The sequence below is a fragment of the Sminthopsis crassicaudata genome, chromosome 6 (assembly GCF_048593235.1).
Source record: "Sminthopsis crassicaudata isolate SCR6 chromosome 6, ASM4859323v1, whole genome shotgun sequence".
NCBI classification, from domain to species: Eukaryota; Metazoa; Chordata; class Mammalia; order Dasyuromorphia; family Dasyuridae; genus Sminthopsis; species Sminthopsis crassicaudata.
Genome location: NC_133622.1, coordinates 242968409 through 242978618, shown reverse-complemented (window position 1 = coordinate 242978618; position 10210 = coordinate 242968409). Strand labels below are relative to the sequence as shown.

Here is a 10210-nt window from a genome sequence, read left to right as displayed (position 1 = left end):
TATAGTGGTTAGTCTGGCCTGTAGTCAGGAAGACCTGAGTTCAAATCTGGCCTCAGACACTTGCTAGTGGGCAAGTTACTTAAGCTCATTTGCCTCAGTTTTTCATCTATAAAAAGAGCTGGAAAAAGAAATGGCAAACAAGTCCAGTATTTTGCCAAGAAAACCCCAAATGGGATCATGGAGAGTTGGATATGATTGAAAAAATTCAACAAGAATAGCACATTTCTTAATCAATGAGAGAGATTTCAAGTTTAAAAATTAATGAGGAAATACCCAAACACAGCCACAGATTGCTTTGGACCTTGGAGTGAGAATGGATAAAGGAAAATGAACTAGGAGCAATGAGAGAGCAATTATCTCTCTATAAAGGCTACATATGAGAAGATTTATTCTTTGGTCTGCAAAATATACTTTAAAATATTTTGTTCCTAAATATATTTTCCCTTTGCTCTTAAAGGGTAACATACCATTAGAAATTACATTCTTCTCACATTCAATGGAAACCTTCCATATATATTGTCTTTTCCCATAGACTGGGAACTCATTTAAAGCAGGATGTGACTTACTTAACTGTTTGAATCCCCAGTGTTTAACAACTAGCTCACACACAATAAGTGCTTAATAAATCCTTCATTCATTAAGTGATTCATTTATGAAACATTTTATCTTTTGCATATTTGACTAAGTAGGTTAGATGAGTAAAATAATTCTGATGTTCTGTTTTGTCACCGGATGGCACCATTGTTCCAAAGTAGCCAACCCACGGAGATTTTTAAAAACATTTTCAGCACACACACATTTTTGTGACTTTCATACTGATAAAAAAAATGAAGAAAACTAAAATGACTATTTCAAAGTTAGAAGATGCCAACTAGATTTAAGTGAAGAACAACTTAGAAAAAAAGAACTATTTTCTCCTTCTGCTTTCATGGTTTCTCTCCAGAAAAATTGATAATTTGGGGAATATGAGCCTTTTAATTTTCTTTTTAGAAGTATGGGTGACCTGACAAATATAAAAGGTTAAGACACTTTCTGACCGTATCCTTAATATTTTATGTGCTGAAAATCATAGTAAATTTCAATGTCAAGGCTGAGATGGTATCACGTAGGATCATAGATTTAGAGGTAAAATAATATCTAGTCTATTTTATGTCATGGATGAGGGAACTGAGAATCAACAAAGAGTAGTGACTGTTTTATTATAGAGCAAAGCAATATAATGTAGTGGAAATAATATTTTACTAACTACAAAGCCTGTAGAGTTGGCCTGTTACTTAATCTGGCTAAGCCTTCATCCCTTCACCTTGAAAGTGGGGATACTACTTAGCACTATCTACTTCCAAAAGTTGTTACAAATGAATATTTTTTTTAAAAGTCTATTGAAATGAGACCTATCATGGTTTGAGTATTAGAGTGACCCCAAGAGACTTTGATGCACAGGCATTTGAACATTCTAAGAGTGTTTTAACAATTAAATAAAAATAAGCTCTTCAGTTAAAGGAAGAAAACATTGCATACTCATATGAAACGGAATCCCTATAGACCAATTTGAATTATGAAGATGGTTAAATCTTATCTAATTAGTTTATTGCTTAATAACTTAACTCCCAAGGAAGGGGACACTTGAGAGATAATATCTCCTCTAGATAAAGGGAATACATATACACTTCTTGGGAAGAAAGCGCTCCCTCTTTTTCTCAAAAAAGTCTTACAATTCTAATGTGAAATTGGCTGCTCTGTTGATGAGATGGTACTGGGTGAGAGTTGAAAGATGAGGGAGGAGGGGTGAGATAGAGACTTCTGAGAAAAAAGAAGACTGGGCAACTCATTCTGGGTCACCCTCTTGCTCCCTTTAAAGGCAAAAATAATCAAGAACATGTAAGTTGAGACATTTTTAGTTTACCCCCCCTTTTTATATTTTCAGAAAGTCAAGTGTTCATTAGAAAATAGACTTAACAAGGCACACCTAAAATAAGGCTTTCAATAATGAAGAATAGGGACCATGTGCTGTGATAATATGTCTGTCTTATAGCTAATAATCCCCACCGTGGTGTGTTATTGACCACAGCTTGACTTGGCCATAACCTGTTTAAGGACTAAAGGACTACATGTGGTTCAATTGCTGGACTAAATTTCTAATAAGAAAATTACACACACACACACACACACACACACACACACACACATATATATATATATATATATATATATATATATATACACATATGTGTATATATATGTGTAAATATGTGTTAGTTTTGAAGGGAAATTCCTAGCATTTTCAGAAAATGAAGAAAGACTTCTTGTAGAAAGTAGGGAAAGGAGTCACAACACTTTGTTACTTTGCTTTTATTTTCTTTTTTATATAAGCAAACAAAATAGTTTTATTCAGGGAGCCACATAGTGTATATACATTTTCCTGCTTAAATAGAAAGAACACACTTTAAACCGGAATAGATGAATATCCAGTAAACATGCAATGCATTTTCTCAGAGCAGATTAGGTTTTGCTTTCATATATCTGCCTAGGAGTGAAACAGTAAAATAATTCATATTGTACTGAATTTTTACAAATATAAAAATGGAGACTTGTTCAAGTTCATCCTGCTGGGAAGTGTCAAATTAATCCCAGACCATGTCCTAAAGCCTAATTCATTGGAGCAATGCATCAGATGAAGATTAGTTGAAGAAAATGGAAATTTTAAGCCTAGAATCAGAGACATGCTCAGTATTTATGAAAAGCTCTCAAACATTAGAGGGATTAAATTTCTTTTAATCCCTCTAATGTATGAGAGCTTTTCATAAATACTTTCTTTCGTTTGATCCTAAAAGAAAGTTCTAATAGTAGAAACTACGATAAAAAAAAATCAATCTTGCTATCAGCAATTGAAAATCTGTCTGTCACTCTTTCTTACTCCATTAAAAAAACCCTCAGAAATCAACATAATTAATAAACTCATACCCTTTCTCTATGTAGAGACTTGTAGACTATCCTAATAATAATAATAATAATAATAATAATAATAATAATAATAATAATAATAATAATTCTCTCTTTCTCTATCTCTCTCTCTGTCTCTCTCTCTCTCTCTCTCTCTCTCTCCCTCTCCCTCTCTCTCTCTCTCCTCTTTCTCTGTCTCTCTCTGTCTCTCTCTCTCTCTGTATATGTGTATGTGTACATATACATATATTTATATATATATGTATATATATATATATATATATATATATATATATATATATATATATATATATATATATATATATATATATATATATATAATACTATTATTACCCCAATTTTAAAGAGGAAGAATAAGACTGAAAGTAGGCAAATAACTCCCCTAAGGTCACACAGATAATACATGTTTGAACTCAGGTCTTCCTAGTGCCAAGTTCAGTGCTCTTTCCATTATAATGTGTCATGAAGGAAAGGTAAAAAAGCACTTTCTTCCCAACAGCACCATGAAATTGACAATATAAGTCATATTATCTTCATTTTATACCTGGAGAAACTAAGCCTGAGAGAGATATTGTGATATTTTCTAGATAAGAAAACTAACAAGTGCTAGGGCCAAGACTTTAATCTAAGTCTTCTGACTCTAAGACTAATGATTTTAACTCTTTCCCATGCCATAGCTATTGAAGAATATTACTTTCTTTTTATGTGTTGTGATTTTTGGAAGCCTTTGTTCTGTCCAGAGAAAACACTAGGGTGGAATAACTGGTGTTTTATTCAAGTTCATTAGCATTTTTTCTTTTTAAAACATATATACTTATTTTTAAAGAATTATTTATTTGTTTCTAGCATTTTTTAAAATTGAGTTGCAATTTTTTTTTCTACTCTCTCACTCTCTCATCTACTGAAAAAGAAAGCAAAATAGTATCAGTTATAGATGTGGAATTATGCAAGATGTTAGCCATATTGTAAATTAGCCATAGTGTAAAAAACAAAACAAAACAAAACAAAAGAAGCAAGAAAATTATGCTTCAATTTACACTCAGAGTTAATCATTTCCCCACTCTGGATGTGAGTAGCTTTTTAAAAATCATCTTAGATCATTGTAATTATGAGCCTTACAAAGTCTTTCATAGTTGATCATAATCACAGCATTGCTATTTTTGTTCTAAATCATCTCCCAGTCCTTCTTACTTCACTTTTAATCAGTTCAAATAGGTCTTGACATGTTTTTTTGTTTTTTGAAATCATGCTCTCATCACTTATTAGATCAAAATAGCTTACCATCACAATCATGTAACACAACTTTTTCAGCACTCCCCAAATTATGAGCAGCCCCTCAATTTTCAAATATGTTTGTATATATTTTTTCTTTTTCTTTTACTTTTTCTTTGTTCTTTTTGGGTTACAGACCTAGTAGAAACTGCTAGGTCAGGGGATATGTATAGTCTGATAGTCTTTGAGCATAGTTGCATATTGTTCTTCTAAATGGTTGGATCAGTTTACAACTTACCAAGTTTTTTTTAGTGTATCCACATTCCCTTTTCCTCTACAATATTATTTATTTCTAATAGGTGTGAAGAGATACCTCAGAATTACTTTCATTTGTATACCTTTAATAAATAGAGATTTGGAGCATTTTTTAAAACATATACATAGTTTTGATTTCTTCTTTTGAACAGTTTCTTTTCACATCCACTGATCATTTGTCAACTATGGAATGACTCCTATTTTTTTCTTTTTAAAAATATGAATCATATATTGAGATATGAGGCATTTATTTAAAAAGTTTGCTGTAAAATTTTTAAATATTATTTTATCATTTATAGTTTATTTTAGCAAAATGTAGTTTCCTAATTATCTTTTATTTAGACCTAAATAATAGGTCTATTATTTAACAGAATAGATTCTGCTCCAGCCAGTTTCTTTTTTCCCTGAGGCAATTGAGGTTAAGTGATTTACCTAGGGTAACACAGATTAGAAATGTTAAGAGTCTGAGATCAGATTTGAACTCTGGTCTCCTAACTTCAGGGCTGCTCCATCTAGCCCCTTCAGCCAATGATTTTAACTCTGCCAGTCTCCTTTAAATAATACATATTGTTGGATTCTGGTTTTTAATCCATTTTGCTAATTGCTTCCATTTTATAAGTGAGTTCATCCCATTCACATTCATGGGTATGGTAACTAATTATGCATTTTCTTCCATCCTATTTTTTTCTGTTTAGCCTTCTCTTTTTCTTTTTATCCTTTTCCTCTTAAAAGGCTGTTTTGCTTCTAAACACTGCCTTCCTTAATATGCCTTCCTTTTTATCATTACCCTAACTCCACCTAAATATTAACCCTTTCCCCACCTGTTCCCATTGGGTAAGACAGATTCAATACACAAACTGTGTGTATTTATGATGCAAATTATTCCATCATATTTACCCTTTTATTCTTCTCTTGCAGATTTTGTTTGAATGTTACATTTTTTATTCAGATTTGGTCTTTTCCACAGAAACGAGGACTTTAAAATCCTCAGTTTTATGAAATATTGATCCCTCACTATGTTTCCCAACCTAAAAAGGATTATACTCAGTTTTTCTGAGTAGATTATTATTGATTGTCATCCTAGTTCCTTTGCCTTTTGGAATATCATATTTTAAGTCCTCTGCTCCTTCAAAATGCAATTTGTTAAATATTGTATGATCCTGACATTGCTTCCATGATATTTGAATCATTTCTTTCTGGATGCTTGCATAAATTAATTAATTAATTAATTTATTTACTTATCTATCTATCTATCTATTTATTTATTTGTTTGTTTGTTTGTTTGTTTGTTTTTAATTCTCAGAGATCTGGTCATAATATTCCTGGGAATTTTCAATATGAGATCTCTTTTAAGAAGTAATCAGTAGATTCTTCAACTTCTATTTTACTCTCTGTATCTAGGAGATTCAAGCAATTTTGAATGATTATTTCCAGAAATATGTTATCAAGGCTCTATTTTTTTTTTAAATCATGGCTTAAAAATAGTCCAGTAATTCTTAAACTATCTTTTCTTGAATTATATTTCAGGTTAGTTGTCTTTCTAATGACATATTTCAGATTTTTTTCTTTTTTCATTCTTTTTACTTAATTTTTTTTTGATGTCTTGTAGTCATTAGCTGTTGCTTGCTCAATTTTATTCTCTAATATAATGTAGGAATTTTTTTCTTGCAATGAACTTTTGAACTTCTTTTTTTCCATTTACCCATTTTTTCTTTTCAAAAGATTTTTTTCTTCAGTGAATTTTTGTGCTTCCTTTGCCATTTGGTCTATTCTACTTTTTAAGGAGTTCTTGCCTTTAAGAGTTTTGGTATCTCTTTTATGATTAGTCCAATTTTGCTATTTAACCTGTTGCTTTCTTTAATTTTTTGGCCTCTTGTTTTATAATGTTGTCTTTCCATAATTTTTCTTGCTTCACTCTCATTTTTGTTTCCAATTTTCCTCTTATTTCATTTTTAGTTTTTCCAGGAATTCTGAAAGGGCTTAGATCTAATTATCATTTTTCTTTGAGGCTTTTCACATTTTATGAGTTTATGTCTTTGTCTTTTTTGTCATTGTAGAGGTTTTTCATGATAATAGTTTTTTTTTATTTTGCGTTGTTTGTTCATTTTTAGCCTATTTCTTGACCTTGAACTTTATGTTAATATTGAGATAAAAATTCTCTTTACATCTCTGAACCTTACTAGGAGAAAGAAATCATTAGGAGGACAATTATGTTCCTCAGGTAAGATAACTTAGGATTCATTTCCCAGTGGGCTTGGTTGTGATTCTTTATCTGTTTGATCCACCTAATAAAGTTAGTATTTGCACTCCACCTTTTATTATAACTCCATCCCTAGGAAATAGAAGTATATAAATAGACTCCTTTAGACCTGAATTCTGAGCTAGATGAGGTAAAAAGGCAACTTGGATGATGGAAAGGAAACTAGAGATTGACATTTAATGTCAGTTTCTCATTTATCATCCATATTAGTATTTAATAATTCTTAGCAGAAAGCGCCAAAAATAAATGGCCAGTGGAAATGACACCAGAGTTACTGAGTTTGTTTTCTTGGGCTTGAAGTATTATTCAATTGTTATGAAAAATGAATCATATTCTATTATTAAAAGACCACAAATTTCTGTGATTTTCTAGCATTAAGTGTGTTCCAAATTGTTTGCCATTTATCATCCTTCTTGTTATATTTTGAAAAATTCAACATTAGTATTGAGTTAACTTGCAAAACCTGGGGCTCAAAATATACTTTTACCACATCACCACCAGCATCCCCAGCAGCAGCAGCAGCAGCAGCACCACCCCCTACCACTACCAGTCAGTACCAACAAAGCAAAACAACAAAACAAAGCAACTCTTTCTCCCCCTTCTTAGATATAGTTTCATATGCTTAAAGTTGCTTATTCAAAGGACAGGACAGTAGAGAGGATCTAAAGTTAGGGTTTCCAGACTTAAAAATTGACTCTTACATAGTAATGATGTGATATTGATTGTCTTAAGTCCCAGTTTCTTCATCTGCAAAGTGAAAGGATTGAACTAGATGACAAGGGATGTTCCAGTTCTACAACCTGATCATAAGAAGTTTTTGAATTCAAACTCCTGAAATCCTGTGGAAGTATATTTTTGTCTTTCTCTCAGCAGAAAGCACCAGGAATAAATGGCCAGTGGAAATGGCACCAGAGTTACTGAGTTTGTTTTCATGGGCCTGAAGTATCATCCAAAGCTGCAGGTCATCCTTTTCCTTCTAGTTCTATCTTTTTATCTTATTAACATGACAGGCAATCTAGGAATGATCATCCTCATACGGGTTGATGTCCGTCTTCACACCCCCATGTATTTTTTCCTCAGCCACCTGTCATTTGTGGACATGAGCTTCTCTTCCACAGTGGCTCCCAAAATGCTTAGAGACTTCTTTGAGGAGAGAAAGACCATCTCTTTTCTGGGCTGTGTCTTACAACAATGGTTCTTTGGGCTTTTTGTGACCATTGAATGCTTCCTCTTGGCATCTATGGCCTATGACCGCTATGTTGCAATCTGTAACCCATTGCTTTACTCCATTGCAATGTCCCAGAAACACTGCAACCGGCTTGTGGCTATCCCCTATGCTGCTGGATTCATAGATACCATGATTCACTCCACTGTTGCTTTTCGCCTCCCCTTCTGTGGCCCAAATGTCATCAATCACTTCTTCTGTGACATGTTTCCCCTTCTCTCTCTCATATGTGCTGACACCAGCATCAACAAGTTATTAGTTTTTGTTATTGCTGGGATTATTGGTACTTTCAGTGGTCTGATCATCCTGGTCTCCTACATCTACATCCTCACAGCCATCCTCAGGATCCAATCTGCAGAAGGCAGACAGAAAGCCTTCTCCACCTGCTCTTCTCATCTCACTGCTGTCACCATCTTATATGGTACCCTCTTTTTTGTCTATGTGCGTCCTAACTCAAGTTTCTCCATGGACACCAATAAACTTGTCTCTGTGTTTTATACATCAGTGACCCCCATGTTGAACCCTCTCATCTATAGCCTAAGGAACAAAGAGGTCAAAGATGCCATCCATAGAACCATTGCTAAATTTTGTATCAGGACATGAATTCTCTACAGTGGGAAATGGAATAACATCACATTAACATGACAGGCATATCTTAGAAAAACAAAACAAACAGAATTAGTGGGTTTCAGTGTGGGGCTAGGACATTATTAGTAAAAGTATAATTTTTTGAATTTTCATAAAGTAAAAGAATTTTCATAAGTAAGAGAATAATTTTTTTGAATTTTCATAAGATTATAACATCAGAGATCTTGGGTTGAAATACAACTCAGAAATCATTTGCACATTTGCAGATAAATATGCTAAACTCCAAAGAGAATATATGATTTGCTTAAGGTCACAAGGATAGTATATGGCAACTTGAGAACTGACATTTAGATCTTGTGATTCCATGTTTAGAACTGGAGTCACTTGTTTTGAGGTTTTGAGGATATATAGAAATTCACCTAATGATAAGGGATCAAAACACTCTGGGTATTGGCATTTTATGAGTAAAAGGGGTTCACAAGATATGCTGGTATTGGGTGAGGCAGAGAGCAGCCCTGAAACAATGAGTACTTGGAGGAGAATAATATGAGATGAGTCTAAAAGGTAGCATGTCATCAAAAGAAGAAGTTAACTACCAGATAAAAAGATGTTGCCTTTTTTTTTTTGTTTAATATACTTAAGTATCATAAGCAAAAGTAACCAGGTAGCAGAGTAGATAGAGTGCTAGGCTTGGAGTTAGGAAGTCTCATCTTCCTCAGTTCAAATCCAGCTCAGATACTTACTAGCTGTATGACCCCGGATCACTCATTTCCCCCTATTTGCCTCAGTTTCCTCATCTGTAAAACAACCAAAAAAATAACTAAGATGTAGCACAGAAGGCAGGTAAATTAAAAATAAGCTATTTTATAGAGGTCAACTCAGGTCATTATAATAAACGGAAAGACTCTACTGTATTATATACTTTTTGCCAGCTCCATTTAATGGCCACCATTAAGATATTTAATTTTTTGAAAAAAATCCAAATTCTGGTCTTCACGTAAAGTCTGACCTTTTCCTTTATAGAAGGCAAAGAGGACTTATTGAGTAAAAAAGAGAAGTTATTAATAGAGGGGTTCAAAAGATTATTCAGGAAGAGTCTTAGTAGATGGATTAGAATTTCGGAGGAGTTGAAACAAGTGTGGAAAAAGAAATACTTTTATAGATACTATAGTAAAAGTCCAACTGGGTAGTAATGATGGTAGAGGAATTGAAAAGAGAAATCAAATCCAGAAACTTTGTGGAAGTGGAATCAACTAAACTTGTTCATGGATTAGAGAGAATTTGAGGAAGACATAACTTCATGGTTCTGAATATGGGAGACTGGGTGAATTTATCAGAAAGTTAGAATTAAGATGAAACAATTGGGGCTTTATCATAGATACTGACTGAAGGGATGCACTATTCTTGTTCCCAAGGGATGAACTTCTCCTTGCCTTCCCATTCCCTACCTCAACTCCTATTACAATACCAGCCTCAGTGCAAGGATTACCCCAGGTCCAAAATTTCTCCAATTGTTTAGAGCTGTGTTTGTTTTTTGAAAAGTATTTTGTAATTGTGGTTTTTCATGGCAATTAGATTCCCAAGTATTTTATATTGCTTGCAATTATTTTAAATGGAATTTATCTTTTTTGTGTGTTGCAAGCGGTTGG

At 33.2% G+C, this 10210-nt stretch overlaps 1 protein-coding gene across 1 annotated transcript; it reads left to right on the top strand.

The window, feature by feature from the left end:
• Positions 1-7637: 7637 nt before the first annotated feature.
• On the top strand, positions 7638-8576 carry LOC141547534 (olfactory receptor 5G9-like). Its single transcript, XM_074275926.1, has one exon. The coding sequence runs from the start codon at positions 7638-7640 to the stop codon at positions 8574-8576; it is 939 nt and encodes a 312-aa protein (XP_074132027.1).
• The last annotated feature ends 1634 nt before the right edge of the window (positions 8577-10210 follow it).

What these genes read in the sequence shown, in the direction of transcription:
- LOC141547534 (XM_074275926.1), top strand. Translation starts at nt 7,638, where the DNA reads ATGGCCAGTGGAAATGGCACCAGAGTTACTGAGTTTGTTTTCATGGGC.